Source organism: Triturus cristatus, chromosome 2_2 (assembly GCF_964204655.1).
Source record: "Triturus cristatus chromosome 2_2, aTriCri1.1, whole genome shotgun sequence".
Taxonomy (NCBI): domain Eukaryota; kingdom Metazoa; phylum Chordata; class Amphibia; order Caudata; family Salamandridae; genus Triturus; species Triturus cristatus.
In genome coordinates, this window is record NC_140582.1 from 1,009,726,740 (window position 1) to 1,009,750,591 (window position 23,852).

Genomic DNA, 23,852 nt, shown 5'->3' on the forward strand with positions numbered 1-23,852 from the left:
GTTGGAATCCAACTGCAAGTGGCTTTGGCTTCATTTTCTGGTTAAAAAAACAGCACTAAGTAAAAGGTCACATACAAGTATTGCGCTCAGTTTCCTGAGGCATTCCTCGCCCATGGAGCATTTGCTGAGAGAGGAATCTCACAGGGCTCCTTGCCCCCTTAGTAGTACTTCCAGGGGAGAGGGAAACAAGCGGTGCCAAAAAAAAATATTTTGGCCTGTGTCTATTGAAAGAAATCTTGGCAAGCTTCAATAAAACACACAGGCGAGGTACAGCATGGACAGCAGCAATGCAAAATTACATGTACAGCGCAAGTTCATAGCAAAATTACCAGTAGTGCAAACACTCCCCACATGAACAGAACCATTACAGCACAGGTAGCAGCAGTGCCAGGTCCCCTTACACACACAATAACACAGTTACAGTACATGTAATAGCACCATAAGCTTCCTTTGCCTTCGAGCCTGCAAGTGCTTGAAGCTGGCTGAGCGAGTTGACTTCCTGGCAAGGCCAGCTCAGATTTTCATCCTTCTGTTCAAGCTGTCCAAAGTTACCAGCTCACACTCTCCTCGTAAAGGCTTCAGACACTGAAAGACGCAGATAGAGCTCCCAAAGACGATATCAGAATCACAGTTTGCTACTTGTTGTGGAATTATGAACCCTGCCCCTTAAGAGACATGTGTCACAATGCAGGCACTCTGCGATTTTGAATGATGGGATGGATTTATGCTGGTCCTCCACAGGGAAGCTGTGGACCGTGAAACAGGGGAACAAAGTTTGAGTTATAGCATCGGCTTACCATCTTGTGATTGTGGCCAGTCTATGATTCTGAACAACCCTCTTTGTGCCTAATAGAAATCTGACCTTCTGGTCTCAGGTGCTCATGTCACTTTAATGCTGTTAGGCCACGTTGGTGCTGTATAAAACTGCAAAAAAACACCTCTGCAACAGACTACTGGCAATTTTTGCTCCAGTATTAATTATGTGGGTGCATTGTGACTTTTTGCCAAATGTCCGTTTTGAGAAACAGGCTGAAGATATACAGGTAGCCTTACTCTCTATTACTCGAAATAATTAACCCTCTTACTGTTCCTCTGGTTTAAAAATGGCAAACGCACAAGGGGCGGCCAAAGCCGCCCCTTCAAATGTGTGAAAAGGCAAACAAGCACACTGCCGAAAAAAAAGAAAACACAAGCAGGGGATCATAGTATAGAGACACCGTCCCACCTGGTCCCAGTCCTGGCTCCACCATGTTGGGAACTGTAGTGTTACTTTTTGAGTGAAAGCCATGTTAGGTTCCGCCGAAGCACAGGGTAGTAATCCGTGGCTAAAGGGGCGTAGCCCTTTGCTCTTATTTTAGTACCTGTTAGTATTACCCACACGGCCAAAAGTGTTACCAGAGATGATTGGCTGCCATGTTGTTTGATTAATAAATGTTCTGTCCTGTGTTACACGTTAGAACCCGTTCCCGGTCTGTGGTTAGTCAGGTGCACTACATTACCTAGAAGGCAGTGGGAAGGGGGAGGAGGTTGTGTGCGCTTGCTGAGATCACCTGATGTGAGAGGCGGAGATATAAGCGTCTCTCTCCGATATGCCGGTGCTTGACAATCCCTCCTTTTTGGATGGACCACGCCTCCCCGCAGCTGTGCATCGGACCTTTGCCTGCCGTGGAAGTTTCGTCAGGTAGCGCGTTTGCTGCCGTCCTGCTCGGACCTGTGTTGCCATTGCCTATTTCTGGATCCGAATCTCTTCATGCCTGATTCTTAGTACAGTGTATCGTTCCTCCGCAAAACCCGCGGACCAGCGAATCAACTATTTGGCTTTTCTTGTATCTGAGAACGTTCTTCCTCTCCTCCCGGTTTCGCATCCCTCCCGGATTACAGTCCGTGTTTTCCTTTTCACCTCTGGCCTCCCGCGTTTAGACAGCTCTAGGATTTCATACCCCTGCCTTCTTCACCACCACGGAGGGAGTCGGACTCATTTGCTCCCCACTACAATTTCGCTGTCAAAGCGGGACTGGACTTTCCTCTTTGTGTTACTGCTGTGATAACCCCTCCCTAGTTGCTGGGAATTATCGAGTGTTTGGGTTGCATGAGAACATTGGAGCCACCTGTAACTACGCTGAGTAGTGCTTACCCCTACGAGAGTGGCTGCCTTTTCTGTTGGGAAAGTACCTGCCCTCGAGAACTAGTCAATCTACTGCTTCGAGCGAAGAGTCCGCTTACAGATTAACGCCCTGGGAAATCGCACCCCTGACAACTCTATAGGGAAATCGCACACCTGACAACTCTACTTCTCAGCCATCCCTCCTTGAAGCCTGGTGGTCCTACGCTGTCTCCTACCTTCCCGTGGGGCAGCAGATCAGAGGTCGAGATTCTTTTCGAGTCTGGTCGTGCCCTGAGGGGAGAGAGGAGAAATATCTTCGCTCCTGAGGTTTGGTATCCTTTTTTCTGGAATTCGTGTCCTGATATCCTGCCTGCAGCATACTAAATAAATATAGTTACATAATACACATGGATTATGAGGTGTCAGAGAGAATGGGAAAGTGGTAAAGCGCTGACAACAGCGACGTAGATTACATCCCTCTCCGCCAAAAGTGTAACCAGGGATGATTGCCCGCCATTTTGTTTAGTAAATAATTGCCTCATGCACATTCCGTCCTGCCTGCAGCCCGTTTCATAAATAAAAGATAGTGAGTAAGACGACACAGGAAGGATCAGGAGAGATGCAACGATCGGGGTATGATACAAGGACGGGTACCCAAAGATTATTGCCTGCCACATTGTTTACTAAATAATTGCCTCATGCACGTTCCATCCTGCCTGCAACCCGTTAAATAAACAATGAGGAAGACGACACGGGACGGGGCAGGAGAGATACAACCATCGGGGCAAGATGCAATGACTGGGTAAAAAAATACCTTCTCTCCGACCGGCTTCGAGCGCTGTTTCCTATGGTGCCGATAAGAGGAGAAACCTCTGCGTTCACCGTAGAGTGTGCGAGGAACAGGATGCGACTTGGGGGACTTGGCAACAATCGGGGCAAGATGCAACGACGGGGGGAAAAATAAGTAGAAAAAAATACCTTCTCTCCTACCGGCTGCGTCTGCTATTTCCTGTGGATCTGATATAAGGAGAACCCTCCACGTTCACCGTAGAACATGCGCGCAGCACAACAATGCGATCGGGCCATTAGGAATACCTTTTGAAGGCTAAATACCAAAAAAGTAGTTAAAAAAAGCAACGCTATAAAACTAACTTGAGTAAGACTGTACTTGTATGGTGCTCTCGGGGAGGGACGACAGTAAAACAGGCATGACAAATGCATGCCTTAAACCAATGGAAAGAAAGAATGAACAATTGACATTGCAGGCTGCCAATAGGAAGAAGGGGTGTGGACTTGAAGCGCATAGATAGATTACAGCAGGTCTCGAAGAGACCGCACATGCGCTGTCTAGCTCGACCTAAAAACCCGCTCACAATATCGGGATTATTTACACCATTCATATGCTTAAGCCAGGTCTTGTGGTTTAGTGGACTAATGCGTGCACTGTAGGAGCCAATGTTCGACCTCATGGTCACAGGTTCAAATCCCGGCAGGTGTACTCAGCCTTTTATCCGTCTGAGGTCGATAAAATGAGTACCATTAAAATGAGTACCTTTGAGGTGGGTAACAATAAACATCTGTTACTCAGCACCCAGATACCCCTGGGTGAACGTACGCTTTACAAATACACTTTATGTTATAAGGGAGCCGCAGAAGAAAAACAGGACTTATCTGTGGTTGCGAGCAGCGAAGAAAGATGGAGCTTTGGCCTGTTGGTTCATGATTGGTTGTGAAGGTTTGCTGTATTCCCAAGTGCTCATGGGAATGCTAGTTTTATTGTACTTGTTGAAAAAAAATGAATGCTAATTGAAATAAAGCGAAGGAAGAAAGCATAAACCTCGCCTCCGGTCCGGACATAGAATTGCATTAACCTACAAATGATGTCTTTCACATACTTTTTGTTCATCTTGAGCCTTTGACCAAGCCTATAGATGTATCTTATACGTTTGCATGTCCCCTTTAAGGAGGGGGGGATGATTAGGTAATATCATCCATGGTACTTTTCATCTGCCTAAAAAACATAATTTGGAATATGTGTGTAATAAATGTACTCCTTTTTCTAAAGAAAGATGCTGACTGGACAGTCATTTGAGTGTTATTTGTGCTTGCCAGTGAACAGCGATTGCTAGCCCACACCACCTCCCCTGAGTAGGTCTTAGACTGCTTTGCCTCTCTACCCTGAGAGTCCAGCGCTAAAATGGGGTGCTTGGGTTCCAGTAAGGAGGATTGTGGTTTATTTATTAGTTCTGTAGGCCACACAACTAATAGCCCAGTTTTCTGCAGTGAGGAACATGTAACCTCTGAGATAACCAGGAGATTCACACTGATAGTTTTTATTTTGTCTGGCTCTTGTAGCTCGGTCAAGTAAGTTATTAGAGGACTAATTTTTGTTCTGCTATCCTTCCCATACATAGCCCCGTTACTTTAAATAAAACCTATTTTTTTAATCTGTTCGATATCATTCTCATCAAGGACCACCAGAAACTGGTGAGTTTCAGAGCATGTCTCTGTTTCCGTCCAAAACAACTGTGACTCATGCTACTTTAGGTTTTTCTTGATTCATTTATTTTTTTATTTGGACACCTGCTTTTATTGTATTTTGTAATTGAAGCAATGTAAAGAAATATAGGACCTGTTCACAGCTAGTTATTGATGTCTGTCATTTGGCCTTGATCCAGGATTTTAGACCTGTCTGGTGCGATTTTGGTTAAAAAGCTATGTGTGTTTGACTTTTCGGACTAGTAGAATCATGCCCATTGACCCGGGGTTGCCCTGTTAGGATGAATTTGGGACAGAGTGGTTCTGCACATACAGTAAAACACCTGCCACCTAGCACAGCACCCCACCACAAAACATAGGGATAGAACTTTGTTTTACCAAAATACTGACAATGACACCACACGAAGCCCCAAGTAGCATCAGTACTGTTTACAGTTCGTTAGGGTTCCATGCAATAAGTTCAATTGAGCTGAATGATATTGGTAAATGTTCCTAAGAACCAAAAATGACTTTGTGCTACATACATGGTCCATATTGAAAAAACAACATTTCACTTTAAAAGCTGGACCCATAGATTTTGTCATTGCTTGTATTTAGTTGATGTAATGCTGAATGTGCTTATTGTTAGTTGCATATTATTTTATATAATTCCCAAAGCAATTCAAAACCGTGACATTTTGGGGCCACTAGAAGTACAACAGTATGCCTTTTGACTATTGAAAATATTTGTTGAACAAGGTCTCCTTTCCTGTGATACTGCTTTTATTTTTTGCTAGGAACCGCCTTACCACTTGGGTCTATTAATGCTCATTACCGTCTGGGGCATTTGAGGTGCATTGCTGTCCACATATGTGTGTTTGTAGTTTTGCCTCTGTGTGTATGCACCCCTCAAAATTTGTTGGCAGTGGATTTCCCTTGTTTTCTGTGCTTTAATTACTTCCCTCAGAACAGTTATGCGAAACTGCACCGAATATGGTGTACACTGTACAGTATGATTATTAGACCGTCTGTTTTGTAGTGTGCCTATGGTGTCAAGTGTTATTTTAAATGCACACTATGCCATATCGCCTTATGCCACACACTAAAATAAGTGATGTTTCTTCCACAAAGGAGTTTTGTCATACCTGCTCTTTCACATGACCCCTTGAGACCTTCCTCGACCGTAGGTGGTGACTTTCACCCCCCAGTTTCCATAATGTATTTCCATATTTATGGTCAACAGCTGTATTCTTATTTCTCATTTTTCCAAGAACCTAAGCACCTGACCACTAAACATTGCCTGTTGGATGTTGCTGATGACTCCTCCCTCTGATAGTAGAATCGGATGAGAAAAGCAGGGTTTAAGAATGAGACTGACTAAAACGGCTGCTCATTTTTGACATATGCTCAGTGGCTTAACATTAGCCCCCGCGGCGCGGGGGGCCACCGAGCGCCAGGGAACCAGGGGGCCCCTCAGGTACTACTGTGCCGCGCTGCATATTGCTTTTCTAGCATATGTCACGCAACTTTTAATTTAAAGAGACTGCATTTGTTTATTCATCGTGAGATCACATGTTCTGTTCTCTTCCCAAACTTTCAAAGCACTTAGATTGAGAAAGCAAAGCACAATCTGGAAGTGAGGAGATCTGTAAAATTCTCCCGTGACTGCAAAAAACGACAGCTGTACTTCTTGATTACACAAATAGGAGAAAGGGGCTGCCTTGTGATTAATGATAGACATAAGAATTCCTTCCTAAATTAGTTAAATCAACTCCTCATAATCCCATTTTAACGTTTTGTGTCCCAAAAGTATTTATCTTGAAGTGTGCATCTGTTGCTGGTTGCCTCCTACATGGTGTAAAGATTTGTGTTTTACATTTGTTCTAAACCGCTTCATACATAATACAGATTCCAAATATCTTATGTAATACTCGTCAAAATAACGAAAGACCCAGTAGATCTTTTGTCCGTACAGAGTGTACTAATAATATACCAGGCGATCTCGAGCAGACTGAGTGACATAAGGCATATCATCATGGAGAAATATGAATGCAATTGCACAGCACACCGCATATATGACCTTGCTTTGAGGGCACCCCAAACACAGTAGATTAGTTCTTCTAGCAATGAGCAACTGTCTATCCCTCGTAGCCATTCTTCTAGTAGAGTCAATCTTCGGATATCCGGAGACTTTCATGATGCCCAGAGGAACCACTTATGGGCAGAGCTCCACCCCCGCCCCAGGACCTCGGATAATATGCATGACACTTGACCAGAATTCGACAACTCCAGATTGTAGAAATGTTCTATATTCACATTAACTAATCGCCTCTCAGGCAACATTCCTTTACCCATTTAATACTGCCACTCTGGTGTGTAATAAACTCTGTGTATGCATTTAAACTGGATTCATTTTATCTTGGACAAGATAGCAAGTTTTTTTTTTTTTTTTTTAAACCAGGCTGTTCTGTGTTCTGTGTTTAAATTGTACTGAATCTGAAGGCTTGTCTCTCCTTAAATCTCGGGGGAACCAGGAAGTTGGGACATTGCTATTACGGAGACCGCCATTTTGTCAAGGCGCAGTCTAGTCTTTCTTGATGACAGACGGGATAAAAAGGCACGTGGCGCTAGCGCGCAGCGGACCTGCTTAATCAAACTTGCTGCTACTTTCCATTACCTTGCTGCTATCTTTTTAATCGTTGTATTTTGCACTGCTGTTACTTGCGATATTTGCACACTATTTTAGCGAATTCTGAAATTATTTTTTACCGGATGTATTGATGTGGGGAAACAGGGAAACTGAACTAAATGAGTTCATTTTATGTTTTTTAAACCAGGCTGTTCTGTGTTCTGTGTTTAAATTGTACTGAATCTGAAGGCTTGTCTCTCCTTAAATCTCGGGGGAACCAGGAAGTTGGGACATTGCTATTACGGAGACCCGCCATTTTGTCAAGGCGCGGTCTAGTCTTTCTTGATGACAGACGGGATAAAAAGGCACGTGGCGCTAGCGCGCAGCGGACACGCGCAGCGGGCGCGCCTAAGGCAAGCCAGTCTGCGCCCGTCCGCGCCTCGGACGCACTGGACCATGCCTGTACCCGTAATACTTGTAAGTTAGCTGCTAATATTTCTCCTCACCCCCCCCGGCGTAAATATACCAGAGGTGCCCTTCTAAATCTTGATACTGATTTAAAATGTCGCCTTAGATTTTCCACCTTGGGCCAGATGGTGGCTCATAGGTGTGAGCAATGCCACTTTTCCCTTCCCCTTCCTCTGTTAATTGCGCAACCCCCTGCTCCAGATGAAAACCTTCCTTCTCTGTCTGCTTGTCTAACACTGCCCACTACTACTACGGTGCACATGATGCTCTTAAATACTCGCTCTGTTAGGGGCGTGGCCAACCGGGCAGCGAAATGGCCGCTCTGTGAGCGAGCTCCGCCGGCTGCACTATTAAATCCTGAAATAATCCTACCCAAATACGTGAAAAGTCCCGTATTCTGAACCGGAGGGTGTCGCACATCGAGCAGCGCTGCCGTCGATCGTCTGGGGGCAGCTGGAAGCCGCGGAGCCGAGCTGTGCCCCTGTCTTCCCCGCCCGCGTGGATCCTCTGGCGAGAGCCCGCTGTTGCGAAGGTTGGAGACGGCTGACTGCGGCTGCGCGAGTCCGGGGCTGTGCGGGCCTGGGGTGAAGCGGCCGGCTGCTCCCACGGACCGGGAGCGAGTGGAGGAGAGGAGTCCGTCGCCGCGGGAGCGGAACCGTCTGGGGTCCCGGCCGCTGTGCCACGTCTGCCGCGCTGTGTGGAGCGCTGCCGGGCCGGCCTGCGCCCGGCCGTGGAAGGAGATTACCCGGGCGGCGCGGGCGCCATCTTGTGAACACCGGAGGAGGTAGCCGGGAGACTGACCTGAGCGGCGCCTGGTGGTCACTGGTCGATAGCTTGGCCCGCGCCCCTACACACCTGCTGAGGTGTGGGCGACGGCCTGTGCTGGATAGCCTGCGGATGAGGCTGGCGGTGTGGCGACTGCTGGACACACACAACAGGCTGTCGCTGGCTCTGCTGAGAGCGGCCCGGGGGCGATTGGAGCCGCGAGGGGCCGCTGGGCAGCCTTTACCTACTGCATCGTTCCTGTGCTGGGCCTGGAGACTGGCGGCTTGAGGACGCGGCCTGATCGCGCTGAGGGCGGCTGGGCCGGGACGGTCGAGCTCCTGTGGACACCTGCGGAAACGGAGGGGACGGCAGAGTGACTATATGCGGCGCCACAGGTGAGCGACAGTTGGACTGCACGGGGCCCATCGCACCACACCCGCGCTGCACGGCGAAGAGGGGGCAGACGGGACCTGGCTGGCGGGTGTGCTTACTCGCTGTGCTCCGACCGATCTGAGGCCATAGGGGTGCAGAGGAGGCGGGGAGGCTGCACCCCGTAGGTGGGCCCCGGCGCGAGAGGCGCTGACCGGGAAACACTGCCATACCGGTCTGCCCCAGCGGACACCTCCTTGCAGGGGACTGTGACAGGCCAGTCGCCATGGGAGGGAAAAACGAGGCGAAACAGTCCCGGCTCACATTTGAACACAAACGCCAGGCCAAGCAGCAGGCGGCGGACCAAGAGGCGGCGGAATCTTCCTCGCAGGGGTCGGGGCCTGAAGGTGAATACCGCGCGCTGATGCTTGAGGTGAGGTCGAGCCTGAAGAGTATTGATGCAAAACTGGACGCCATGGCCTCACAGCTGGAATCAGTCAAGCAACAGGTGGACTCGCACGAATCACGGCTTGACAGCCTGGAAAGCGAACGCACTGAATGCTGTGAGTTCAGACAGGAGACCAAACAACACCTCACGTTTGTGGATAAGGAACTGGCATTCCTAAGGGGCCAAGACTGATGATTTAGAGGCCAGGTCCCGCAGATCCAACATTCGCATCACTGGCATCCCGGAGACGACGAGCATGGGCAAGATGGAGCTCTATGTGTCGGAGCTGCTCCACGAGCTCTTTGATCCGGCGCTTTCCCTGATGTTCGCGGTCGAGAGGGCACACCGGTCGCTGGGGAAGAAGCCGCCAGTGGGGGCGGCGCCGCGCCCGATCCTGGCTAAGATCCTGAACTTTCAAGACAGAGACCTCATCTTACGCCTTGCACGTGAAAAGGGGAAAATCGAACATAAAGGTAACCACATCTCCTTTTACCCGGATTTCACTCCTCTGGTGCAGGCTGCCCGGAAAGAATTTCTGCCCGCCAAAAAGCTGCTCCTACAGGCTACCATCCCATATGCACTGTTATATCCAGCCAAGCTGAAGGTGACATATGAAGGCACAACTCACTACTTCACCGAGGCAAAGGAGGCGTTGAAGTTCGCTAAGCGGCTCGGTGGAGCTGCGGCTAGACGCACGTCGCCACGTGCGGAGCTGGTAGAAGATCTCCTGAGTGACAATGATTGACCGGGACGTGAGTAGGCGGCCGTGGCCACCCATGCTGTTAAATGTGGGTTTTGCGAGATGGGTTGTTCTCTTCCCGCTGGTGATCGCTCCAGTGGGCCAGATCCGGGGGTCCGGGGTGCCGAGTGAGGCCTATCCCTGGTATGTGCGATTTAACTCCAGAACTGGGACTCCTCGACAGGACAAGGGACTCGGATGTGTTCTGGGTTGCTTATGTTGCAGCCACCCTGTGAAAGCGGGGGGAGTACGTTTGGTGCACCACGCCCCATGGGGTATCTCCCATTGTTTGTGGGTAACATGTGCACATGTGTTTTGCGTGTACATGTTGGGGATCGGTCACAACCTGTTTGGGGGGTTGGTGAGGGTGGGGGGCGGCGGGGGAAGTTGGGCTTGTTACAGTTTAACATGTTATGGTACGATGGATATGATTTTTGGCATTTTAACACACTGAGGACACACACAGGGCACGGACTATACACTGGGTTGGCGATACAGTGCAGGGGCGAGGGCGCAGAGACATCACATGACTGATAGGATGACGACCGTCAGGTTATTGACGTGGAACGTTAGAGGGCTTGGGGACTACAAAAAAGCTCGGCTAATGCAGGGGTATCTCGCCCGACACAAGATAGATATCTGCTTTCTGCAGGAGACGCACCTTTCCTCCTCTCCCTCACACAGGCTGAAACACTCACGGTGGGCAGGGGTGTACTCCGCTGTCTATTCGAATTATGCTAGAGGGGTGGCCATACTCATACGGGCCGGGCTGGATTGGAAGGAACATCACACTGTATTGGACAAGGAAGGCCGCTATGTTATCACACACGGGGTGCTGCAGGGGAGGGAGATTGTATTGGCTGCAGTGTACGGACCTAACATTGATGCTCCCGGCTTCTTCAGGGAACTATGGGCTCAGATTGTGTTACGGGATTGTTCCACTATCATTCTAGGCGGGGATTTTAATGTGGCACTGGTGGACGCAATGGACCGTCGGGGGGCGGGTGGACCGACCCACATCAGAGCGCGACACGTCATTTCTGATATCATGGCCGAGGGACTGCTGTCGGATATATGCAGAGATAGGCACCCCGCTGATGCTGTGGGGACTTGCATAACGAGCCAGCATGCGGCATGGTCCCGACTAGATTACTGGCTGGTCTCGCCGGAGGTGGCGACCTGGGGTGTTGAGGTGGACATTCAAGCACGGTCACTATCGGATCACGCCCCCTGCTTGCTGGGGATCCGCGTACCTGATGCCCCTACCCGCGCGTTCTCCTGGCGACTACCCCAGCACGCACTCACAGACTCTGCTTTCACAGAAGAAATTAGGGAGGACATTGTGAAGTATTTTGAGACCAACACGGGGTCAGTGGCCACCGAGGCGTCCCTTTGGGACGCATTTAAGGCGGTGATTCGAGGTCAGTGTATTTCCAGACAGGCCGGGGTTCTCAAGGCCATCCGCGGGATCCTGAGCAGATTGGAGAGGGAGCTACGGGACCTAGAGGTACGATTCTGTGCTGACCCGTCGCCTTCACTGGCGGCCCAAATGAAGGCCAAGCTCCTAGAGTTCGAAACCGAGGCGCAGCGTGAGGTAAAATTCCTGGGTAAGCAGGCAGAGGCCCGTCGTTACGGGGAGGGAGATAGGCCTAGCAGGACCCTGGCGCGGCTGATTTCCCCGCGCGCGCAGTCCCACTTTATCGCCTCCATACAGGACGTGGGGGGTGAGCTCCGGCTCGGGCACGACGCAGTCCTGACTGCTTTTGCCCAGTTCTACTCATCCCTGTACACTTCTAAACAGACTACGGTTCCTGGGTCCCTAGACGCCTTCCTCGACTCGATCGCCCTTGTTTGGTTTAGCGACCACCACCGCCGCTACATGGATGTCCCGTTCACCGCCCGTGATGTGGCGCAAGTGATAAAGAGCATGCCCGCGCATAAAGCCCCTGGCCCGGACGGCCTGACCACCACCTTCTATAAAACATACGTTGATGAACTTGCCCCCAAGCTCCTTTCGGTATTTGCGGAGGCCCAGGAGACTGGCTCCCTGCCGGACTCGATGCGAGAGGCACTCATAATCACGCTGCTGAAACCAGACAAGGATAGCCAACTGCTGGACTCGTACCGTCCGCTCTCCCTTATTAACGTGGACGTCAAAATCTACGCTAAACTGATAGCAGACAGGCTGCAACCCCTGTTACCGATGGTGGCGCTGCCCGATCAATCGGGGTTTATCCCCGGCCGCGCCACGTCCCACAATTTGAGAACGATATTCTCCGTCCTACATCACCTACACCCCTCTGTACAGGCGGCGGTCGTTTTCCTAGACGCAACGAAAGCGTTTGACTCGCTAGAGTGGCCCTACCTTTTTAGGATTCTTGGGAGAATGGGATTTAGTCCCCTCTTCATAAACCTGATACGGCCCCTGTATGCCGCTCCAAGAGCACGGGTGCGGGTGAATGGGCTGATCTCACAGCCTTTTGGCATATCACGCGGGACCAGGCAGGGGTGCCCGTTGTCCCCTCTACTTTTTGCCATTGCCATGGAGCCTCTAGCGGCTCGGGTCCGCCAACATCATACCGCCCGGGGTATAGGCTTCAGCTCTCGCAGCCTGCTGATCTCCCTGTACGCAGACGATGTGACGTTATATGTCACCAATCCAGCCGAGAACCTGAGCCCGCTTCTGAGGGAATTCGTGCGGTTCGAGGGACTGGCCGGTGTGGCGATTAACTGGTCCAAGTCGGTCGCGTTCCCCCTGACGGAAGCCACACTGGAGGTAACTTCAGATTATCCCCTGCGCTGGGAAACTGACTCGGTCAAATACTTGGGGGTCTGGATTAGCCGTAGCCTGAACGACTTGTGGTTGCTGAATTTCGGCAGGGCAGTAGACTGGCTGGAAGGGAAAGTTGAACTCTGGAATAAGCTCCCCCTGTCTCTGGTTGCGCGGATTGCCCTCGTAAAAATGTTGGTCCTCCCTAAGTTTTTATACCTATTCGTGAATGTACCCTTGCCCCTGACGACGCATTTCCACACACGGGTGCGGTCACTTCTGTTGACGCTGGTTTGGGCTGGGGGCCAGGCTCGATCCTCCTGGGCGCTGCTTACTCTCCCGTTGCGACAAGGCGGACTGGGGGCCCCAGACATGGCATTATATGCGCTCTGCGCGCAGGCGCAGTTTCTGCACTTCTGGGTGTTCCCCACACCTTACCAACCGCATATTGCAGTGGAGACGGCGGCCGCTGCCCCTTTACCCCTGAGTGTGGCAGTATACGGAAGGCCGTCCCGCCCCTCCGGGGATGTGGACACGGTAGCCCTGCTTCGCTGGACATGGCGGGAGCTGAGACGGCGGGCGCGACTTCCCCTCCTGTATGCACCGGCCGCCCCCCTGAGGGGCAACCCTTTGCTTCCCTGCCTGCTTGATAGAGGGGGGCCTGTGGTGGTCAGAGGAAAAACGCTGCGCACTTTTGCTGATATTTACCCGGAGGGCACCTTCGGGGTTCCAACGGTAGGAGAGTCTGACTCGCAGGAGACCTTTAGTGATCTCTTTACCCTACACCAGCTACAAGAATCCTGCAAAACGCTGTGGCCTCAATTCCCGGAGGAACCCCCACAACTTCAGGCATTACAAAACTTACTCTCGAGAGCTTCCCCCAAAAAACTGGTGTCCCGGCTCTACAACTGTATGCAAGAGCAGGCCCCTGTGGTGGTACCTACCTCGCTCACTGTGTGGAACGAGGAGCTAGAGACCCCTTTGTCTGAAGAGCAATGGGCCTTTTGTTGCGGGCAATTGAAGGAACTATCCCCTAACTACAGGTTGCGCCTGGTGCATTTCAAGTTCTTACACAGGTACTATCGCACACCGCGATCGCTGCACCGTATGGGCCTGAGGGAGGATGACAACTGCTGGAAGTGTGGGGCCGAGCGGGCCTCTTTCCTGCATGTGGCATGGAGCTGCCCGCGCCTGGAGGAATACTGGGTGAAGGTCTTCACGGCCATAAATCAAATCCTTCACAGAACTGACGCGCCGACGCCACTTCTGGGGCTGTTGGGATGTGTCCAGGCTACCCCACCTAAGACCAGGAAACTACACGCGCTACTGCTCCTTTATGCTAAAAGGCAAGTGGCGGTGCGCTGGGGCCGTAAATCCGTGCCTAAATTTACAGAATGGGTGAGAGATGTTACGTATGGCAATGCACAGCTGGAATATTACTGGGAGACGATGCCGACCGCTTCCCGTCCGAGGGACATCTGGGAGCCCTTTCTGCAGTGGACCCGGGAGGGGGCGGGTTCCCCCGACTCTCCACGTTCCCTGGCAGGGGCAGTTTCAGACGACATGGGTTGAGGGGGCTGGGGGGCGGGTGGGGTTGGCCTAGCATGCTGGGCTCTAGCCTACTTTACAGCTGCCGGTGGTTGACTAGGTGTGCATGCTCTGAGACGGGGAGGTGGGAAGGGCAGGGTGTTTCGCCCTGCCGGGCCGGACAATGGGCCAGTGGGGGATATGGCTGGGACCACGTGGGCCGCGTCATACCTTGGTCCGATGCATACTAAGGTTCGTCACTGCTGTGTGCCACTTGATATGGGGTGCCCCCCTTTGCAGACTTAACTCCTGAATTGCCACGTGTATACTGTTTGTGCGCTGCTGATTTCCATCTGTACCGGAGTTCGTGTTAGTTTTGGTTCTGTAAAAGTGTATTTGGGTGTTATATGAAAACTGAATATTGCATTCTCATTGATTTACAGTGCTTGATCTGTTCGGACATAGCCCGCAGCAGCGGACGCTTGAAGCACCTTTAACTGTATTGTCATTTACTTGCTGACCTGAATAAACAAATTTAAAAAAAAAAAAAAAAAAAAATACTCGCTCTGTTAAACAACACGAGTATCAAATCCTGGATCTTCTTACTGATTCAAAACCTGACGTATTGTTTCTCACAAAAACATGGCTTCACGAAGGTTCAAACCCCACTATTGCCAATGCTATTCCTTCCAACTACCGTATCGTAAGAAGCGACCGTCTAAAAGGACGTGGTGGAGGGGTTGCGATCATTCATAAAAACTCACTCTCATGTTCCTTACTCCCTAGCTTGATAGAAAACTCGGAAACTATGAGTTTTCTTCTTAAAACGTCCCCACAAACATCTATTGCTGGGGCTCTAATCTACCGGCCGCCGGGTCCTGCTAACTGTTTTTTGGAAGGCTTACAGTCAGCTATTTCTCCCTTGGTCACCAAATATGAAAACTGCTTAATTTTAGGGGATTTTAATATTCATATGGATGAGCCCCTTAACTCGGAGGCAATTAAATTGTTTGACTCTATGAATATGCTTCATCTCACTCCTTATGTGACACATCCTACTCACGACAAGGGTCACATATTAGACCAAGTTTTCTTTAACAAACCTATTGCTATGGCCTCTCCTTCCCCTGTAGTCTGGTCTGATCATTTTTTACTGCCTTTTAGCATCAATGATTCGACTGCTACAATAGCCAAGACGTATGCATCACGCACTAATAATTTTAGATCCTTCGATTCTATGACCCCTGCGGCCGTAGAAACTTTTCTGAAACTTCATCCCCTCTCACTAAATGACAATCTGGATGCTGGTGTATCTTCTCTGGATAACTGGCTCAAATCCTGCGTCAATAACCTGGCCCCTCTTCAAAGCCGTGCTGCCAATAGAGGAAGACCGACTGCACCATGGTTTACGGCTGACCTCAGGAAAATTAAAAGTCACTGTAAACATCTTGAAAGGTCATGGCGTCAGGGTTATGACGCTTGTGCTAAGCTAACTTATAAAAATGCACTAAAAACATATCACTGCAACATTCGCTTAGCTAAAACTTGTTATCTGAACCATAAAATTGAACTTGCTGGAAACAAAGGCGCCGAACTCTTTAAAGTTGTGAAAGACTTTACTTCTCCAAACGCCATAAAAAATCCTTTTTCCCCCACCAAGACTTGGACTGATGCTATTGCTGTATTTTTCTTTAACAAAATCTCAACTATTCAAGCTTCCTTCGATTCATCAAGCCTAAACCATGTCTCAGAGTTGGATGGGCTGCTCGAACAATCTCCCCTTTCTCCCAATCATCTTACACATTTTCCCGCTATCCCAAAGGAGAAATCTTTACACCTTCTTCGCACCCTGAAATCCGGTTCCCCGATTGATCCCTGTCCGGCTAAAATTCTGGCATCAATCGCTGAGATAATTAACCCTGCCGTAAACAAACTATTAAATCTCTCGCTGTCTACGGGGACTGTTCCGGAATAATGGAAACTGGGCAAAATCCTACCTTTGCTGAAGAAATCCTCCGCTGACCCCCTGATAGCGAGTAATTACAGACCTATTTCACTGCTCCCCGCCTTATCAAAAACCATGGAGAAGTATGTTAATAACACCCTCGGAGATTTCCTAGAATCTAATAACATCTTACATTCTAGCCAGTCTGGTTTTCGTGCTAATTTTAGCACGGAAACTGCTCTCCTTGAGGTCTCTGAACTAATTAAAGTTACCTTGGACGGTGGCAGCCGAGCAGTGTTGGTCCTTCTTGATTTATCAGCAGCTTTCGATACCGTACCCCATGACCTTCTCCTTGATCGTCTTTGGAGGTGCGGTATCGGACATCTTGCTTTGCAGTGGTTCCGGTCTTATCTCACAAATAGACAACAAACTGTCTGGTCCCCCCCCTTTTGAGGCTCATATAGATGCTATGAATGTTGGAGTCCCTCAGGGCTCCATCCTGAGTCCTACTCTTTTTAATGTGTTTGTGGCACCCCTGGCAACGTTCTAATTTCTAATTTCTAATTTAAAATACTTGTAAAGCGCAGCATACACCTTGCGGTTTCTTGGCGCTGGGGAGATCGGCAACTGAGGTGAAAACAAGAAGACCAGGGAGAGAAGAAAGGGATATTTGAAGGGGATTAAATGGGGGAAGGCTTGGCTAAAAAGGAACGTTTTCAGATCTCTGCGAAAGGGGAGATACTGGGTGGCAGACCGGAGGTGGTCAGGAAGTGAGTTCCAGAAGGTTGGAGCTAGGGTGGAGAAATTAGCCCCGCCCCACTTTTTGCGAGTGAAGCGAGGGATCTGGAGGAGGGACCTGGAGGAAGATCGAAGTTCTCTTGTGGGTAAATAGGACTTGATTAGTGAGGAGATGAAAGCAGGGGCGGAGCCCTGGCGGGCCTGGAAGACCATGCACCCGATCTTGAATAGGGCCCGTTCCTTAATGGGGAGCCAGTGAAGCTCTCTAAGAAGGGGGGTGGAGTGGTGATAGCGAGGGAGGCCGTACACAAGCCGGGCTGCTTGATTCTGGACGGTCTGGAGTCTACGCAAACTGAAAGCGGGGATACCGTGATAAAGAGCGTTTGCGTAGTCCAATTTTGATATCACGAGTGCGGCCATAATGATCTTAAGTGCCTGGGGGGAAAAGAAGCGGGAGAGTGGAGTGGAGAGTGAGTTGGCTGTTTATTTTGACACCAAGTGTTTTGACCGTGGTGGAGGGGGTCGGTGCAAAGCCAAGAGAAGGGGGCCAGAAGAGAGAGTTCCAGGGACTGGATGGACCACCAGTGAGAACCAGCTCGGTTTTATCCGGGTTCAGCTTAAGGTGGTTGTGGTTCATCCAGTCACTGATGAGTGTCATGGTTGACTGGAAATTGGAGACCGAGAGAGGAGAAGGGGACAGATCAAAGATGAGCTGGAGGTCATCCGCGTAGTTATAGACGGTGACCTCCAGCTGCTGTAGTGCAAAGATGAGAGGAAAGATGTAAAGGTTGAAAAGTAAGGGGGAGAGCGAGGATCCCTGGGGAATACCGCAAGTGACAGGAAGGGGAGTGGCCGTGAAGTCGCCTAACCGGACCGCCTGAGTGCGTTCCCTCAGAAAGGAGGAGAGCCAGATCAGAGCTGATCCCCCGATACCGGCCGCCTTGACACGGGTGAGTAGGATGGTGTGGTCCACCGTGTCAAAGGCGGCGGAAAGATCAAGGAGGACCAGTGCCTGGTGTTTATTTTCGTCCATACCCTTTCTGAGTTTGTCCAAGACTGAGACCACGACTGACTCGGTCGAATGCCCGGGACGGAACCCGGCTTGGCGGGAAGCCAGTCCCCCGTTTGCCTCCACATGGGCGCTGAGCACCGCGGCAACATGGCGTTCCATCACCTTGCCCAGGAAGGGTAGCAGGGAGATGGGGCGATAGTTAGCCGAGGTAGAAGAGTCAGCGCCAGCTTTCTTCAGGATGGGCACTATGGTAGCTGCTTTAAGCGAATAGGGCACTACGCCCTGTGCCAGGGAGCTGTTGAGGAAGGCAATGGGGGGGTCAGGGCAGCTGGAGTATATTTGCTGCAGGACTCGTGCTGGGCAGACGTCCGCGGGAGATCCCGACTTCACTTTAGGGAGTATCTCCAGAAAAGAGTCCTGCGTGAGGGGGGGGATAGAGGTAAGAAGGTGGGGGAGGGGAGGGGGGGCGGGATCGACGAAGGCAGAGGAGGGTGGAGGGATATTAAGCTTGATGGTTGCTATTTTATCTAAGAAATAGGTATTAAGCTGGTCGCAGAGAAGTTGGGAGGGAGGAATAATAGGCGAGGTTCGGTCTGAGAATGCCAGGTCATTCACTATCCCGAAGATTACCCTGGGTTTGTTTTCGGCAGAAGTAATTTTGGACGAAAAGTAGGCGGACTTAGCAGCCAGGATTGCTGTTTTGTATTTGTCCAGAGCTGATGAGAAGTGGGTTTTTAATAGAGGATCGTAATTTTTCCTCCATTGCCTTTCTGCCTGTCGGGCGCTCAGTTTGAGAGCTTTTAGGTGGTCGTTGAACCATCTATTAGAGTCCTTTGGTCGGCGGACGGAGATGCGGCGTAGGGGCGCCGCAGAGTCGCAGCCATCCGCCAGCCAGGTGTTAATGGCCTTGGCTTGAGAGGTAGATGTTAAGCCAGTAAGAGTAGGAGTAGAGTTGCGGAGCATGGAGGTCAAGGAGGGGTAATCCAATCTATTCCAGTTCCGTGCCCAGGTGTTTTTGGAATACGGAATTTTAGGCATCACGTTGCGGGGAATAGAGAAGGAAATGAGGGCATGGTCGGACCAAGGGCACGGCGAGACAGTGGCCGAGGCCACGGGGAGGTTGAGGGACCAGACCTGGTCCAATGTGTGTCCATGGGAGTGAGTGGGGACGGATATGTGCGACACGAAATTAAGGGTTGATAGGCAATGTGTAAACTCTTTTGAGGCTGAGCACTCGTGTGGGTCAGAGGGCCAGTAATTAAAGTCCCCTAGCACCAAGACCGAGGCGTAGTTGACCGCCAAGTTGGCCAATAGGTCTTGAAAGGCCGGCAAAAATGCAGGCGAGGGCTGGGGAGGCCGGTACATTAATAGGCAGGTAATAGGGGGGGAAAATGAAAGAGAGCGGGCCACCAGGAAGTCAGCAGGGGGAATGGGAGGTGAGGGAAGTGGTTGGAAGTTCAACTCCGACCGAGCGATCAGGGCAACCCCACCGCCTGCCTTGCCCGCCGGCCGGTCGGCTCGAAGGGCCACATAGGAGGAGGGTAGGGTGGCCAGGAGAACGGGGAGGGAGGTGTCACAGTACCAAGTTTCGGTCAGGAGCAGTAGGTCCGGTTTCTCAGAATCGAGTAAGACGAACAACTCATGGTGGTGCTTGACCGCTGACCTGGTATTGAGTAAAAAGACAGACAGTGCCGGCGAACAGGGGGGGAGGTCAGGAGGAAGGGGGCAGGGTAACGGGGGAGCGTGTAACGGGGGATGAGGGGCTATGGGGAAAGTGGGGGCAAGGCCTAAAGAGGAAATCAATCTGCGGGTGGAATCTGGAAGTAACCATTTACCTTGAAGGGCAATAAGATCCTTAGAAGAGTAGGATGTAGATTTGGCATGGAGTCGTGCCCCTAGCCCCGTCCGGCCGCGGACGGGCGCAGACGGGCTTGCCTTAGGCGCGCCTTCGGCGCGCAAACGGCGCGCCCGCTGCGCTCGTCCGCTGCGCTTCCTACCAAGACACATACTTTATGCCGGTGGGTGAGGAGATTGGAGGGGGCGTGGCCAGCCGAGGGGGCGTGTCTCGCCTCGCCCTCGGGAATGGCGACTGAAGGGAAGAGGTCGTTGCAGCGAGAAGCGCTGTTCTAAGATGCCAAGATGCAGGTTGGTTGAATCTTTTGCTGCAAAAATCGTCTCGTACGCAGACGATACTCAATTACTTTTCACCTGTGCCAGGGATGAAGTCCTGGATGGTAACAAGATAAAGCTCTGCCTTTCAGCAATCTTCAGCTGGCTCAATACCAATCACCTGAAATGCAATTCAGATAAATCTGAAATGATCTTTTTCGGCGGTCCACCAGATGAAAATTGGCGTGACTGGTGGCCATCTAACATGCTTCCGCCCGCAAACTTGGCTACCATTGTAAAAAATCTTGGGGTCAAATTAGACAATAAACTTTCTATGAGCACCCAGGTACAGTCTGTGGTAGGCACCTGCTTTGCCCTGCTCAGGATGTTGCGGAATTTCCTTCCTCTACTCTCGCAAACCCACAGAAGGACAGTGGTGCAGGCTCTGATCCTGATCGACGCTCACACACTTCCCCTCTTCTAAGAACACTTCATTGGCTGCCGATCCGAAAAAGAATTCATTTTAAGGCTCTGGTTCTTGCCTTTAAGGCCTCCCATAACATCGGTGCTCCCTATCTAAGAGCCCGCTGCCTTCACTACGTGCCGACACGCTCGCTACGGTCCTCCTCTGCACACTTGTTCCGTACGCCCAGGTTTTACCGTTCACGACAGGGCGGCCGTTCCTTTCAGGTTTTGGTATCATCTTTATGGAACAAACTCCCTGTCAATCTACGTCAGGAAAACGATCTTTTATGCTTTCGCCGCAAACTTAAGACACTGCTGTTTTAAACTTCTTCTAGGGCTCTTTTCTTAGCTAGCTTCTTTGGTTTGTTACGGGTCTTGTGCTCAGCGCCGTCGACGAAGGCACCGTCGACGGCGTCGTCGACGTCATCGTCGGCGTCATCGACGAGGAGACCGTCTTCATCATCCTCGTCGTTGACGACGACCCCGACGACTATCTCGTCGACTGCATTGATACCTGTAACGTCGGTTACAGCTATACCATCGAGCCCCTTGAGGGGTATGGACACGGACGACCAGGGTACATTTGTGCATGTACAAATAACCAAGCGTGCATTAACTCCGGCCCTCACTTCGCCCAGTAAGGTCTCAACCTTGCCTCCCACTCGTCTCTTTGAAGAGGAGGATTCGGATGACGCTAGTCTCTTTCCTGCGGCGACTAGTCCATCACAGCTCCATGTAAAGTACCAGGATGTCTCGGATTACGAAGACAATCCCCAGGACTATGAGGAGGTTCCTCATCAAGAATACATGCCGCCTCCACCTTCCATGGTGTGTCTACCGGCAGCCTTGGTCACAGACCTTCAGCTCTTAATAACGGACTATAAGCAGCGTTTTCCGACTCCGGCACCTCCACCGATGCCTGCGGGGCCTTCCACTCCACGGCCACGACCGCCTCCACTGCTTTTGGAGAGGACGGCACCTCCGCCTCGGCCCACCACGGACGAGGAGGAGGAGGAGGAGGAGGAACCTGAGGAAGGAGAACTCCAGGACGTCCAATCCCAACAAGATGAATGGGACGATTACATCCTTCCGGCTCCTGTTTCGCCTGTCCCTACCACAGCCGACTCACCGCCCGACGACATCGGCGGTTTCCACAACATCATTGAAAGAGCGGCCCAGCGCTTCCAGATCCCGATGCCTTCGCATCAACAAGACTGTTTCTTATATGACTTTAAGGAACCCTTCAAGAAGTCCGTCCGGGCAATTCCGATAATTGATTATATTTGGGACCAGGGCATAAAGATAATGCAGAACCCTTCATCAGTGCCACCGGTTCTACCACGCCTGGACAAGAAATATAAAGCTCCGGACACGGCTCCGGTTTGTCTTACAGGCCATCCAAAGCCGGACTCGGTTATCACTCAGGCTGCGCAGAGGAGGGCAAACCACCCAGCTGCGCTGTTGACAGCTCCGCCGGATAAAGAAGGGCGACGTATGGATAACATAGGGAAACGTTTCTCCTCTATGTCAGCCTTGACAGTGCGTGCCTCCAACGCTACTGCACTATTGGGACGGTACAACCGACAAATGTGGGCGGACATTGCCCCATATCTAGCGGATTTGCCTTCTGACTTAAAAGAAGAGGCAAGGAAGATTCTGTTGGAGGGTGAACAATCTGCCACGGAACTGATAGACTGTGCAATGGATATTGCTTCCACAGGTTTTAGACAGCTGGCTGGTGCGGCTGTTCTCCGGCGCCAGGGTTGGCTCAAGGCAACTTCTTTCAGGCCGGAGGTCCAGACAAAAGTCCTGGACATGCCTTATGATGGCCAGCTTCTATTCGGTCCTCTTATTGACGAGGCATTGCAAGGTATCAAAAAAGATACAGATACTGCCAGAGCCCTGGGGTCTCTGCAATCTCGGAACCCTTCCTTTCGTGGGTCCAGAGGAAGAGGTCAGACTTCCTCCAGAGGAGACTTTCAACAGCGTTCCTCTTTCTCCTCTTCCCAGCAGTACCGTCCACAATCTCAGCAGCGACAACAGTCGTCTTACCACAAAACTTCCTTTCGTAACAGAGGAGGAAGACAAAAGGGTGCCGCGCGGCGGCAATGACTTCCAGATGCAGCCGGTCACAAACTTGTCTCCATCCTACAAAATTGGCGGAAAAATCTCCCATTTTCTCAAAAATTGGCAAACGATAACTACGGACCGATGGGTCCTCCAATTAATACAATTCGGCCATTCCCTGGAATTCATACAAATTCCTCCTCAAACTCCTCCCCGCCAAAGGGCTCACAAAAACCTGCGCCCATTACTTCAAGAAATAAAGATTATGCTTCTAAAGGGAGCTATAGAGAAAGTTCCCCTAAGCCAACGAGGGAGAGGGTTCTACTCCCATTTCTTTCTCATCCGAAAGAAAGAGAAAAAATGGAGACCCATATTGGACCTCAGAAATCTCAACAAATTTCTGAAAAAACAGTCGTTTCGAATGATTACCATACAGGAGGTTTTGCATTTACTCAACGCAAACGACTACATGGTGTCGGTGGACCTTCAGGACGCCTATTTTCATGTCCCAATACACCGCAACCACAAGAAGTTCCTGCGTTTCATGGTGGCGGGCAGGCATTACCAGTTTCGGGTTCTGCCTTTTGGGCTCAAATCGGCGCCACGCATTTTCACCAAATGCCTAGCACCAGTGGCGGCGTACCTACGCCGTTCCCACCACCAAGTCTTCCCGTATTTAGACGACTGGCTTATCAAGTCCCCATCACAAGAAGGCGTGATAAGATCTTCCAACGCTTGTCTGACACTCTTCGAGTCGCTGGGGCTCACTCTCAACCACGACAAATCTGTCCTGCAACCATCCCAATGCATGCAATTTTTGGGAGCCACACTAGACACCATCCACAGGAAAGCATTCCCGTCACAGGAACGCCAGGACAAACTTCAATCTCTGGCACTCCAGGTAATGACAAGAAAGACACTCTCGGTGCGCCTCTTCAAATCCCTCCTCGGGATGATGTCCTCCTGCATTCTATTAATCCCACATTGCCGCTTACGGATGCGACCCCTACAAGAGGCTCTGTCGAACCAGTGGATCCAGTGTACAGGGTCTTTCGACGACGTCATCCAAGTAACCCCGGCGATCAAACAGGCTCTGCAATGGTGGGTTCGCCCCAAGAACCTTTCGCAAGGCTTGCCTTTCTTGCTTCCTGCTACTCCTCATATAATCACCACGGACGCCTCCTTGGAAGGCTGGGGAGCTTTCCTTCAGGAGCTACAG

The 23,852-nt window shown here is 50.9% G+C and overlaps 1 protein-coding gene across 2 annotated transcripts in view; it reads left to right on the forward strand.

Moving 5' to 3' along the window:
• Positions 1-23,852, forward strand: part of WFS1 (wolframin ER transmembrane glycoprotein) — a 397,666-nt gene that overhangs the window by 93,145 nt on the left and 280,669 nt on the right. The window contains exon 1 of one of the 2 annotated variants that reach the window (XM_085642443.1): positions 1,618-1,681. The exons of the other annotated variant lie outside the window; for it this stretch is intronic. Coding sequence (XP_085498569.1) covers positions 1,621-1,681 — 61 coding nt within the window. The 5' untranslated portion in view covers positions 1,618-1,620. Of the gene's footprint in view, positions 1-1,617; positions 1,682-23,852 lie in introns of those variants that run through there. 2 annotated transcript variants of the gene reach the window in all.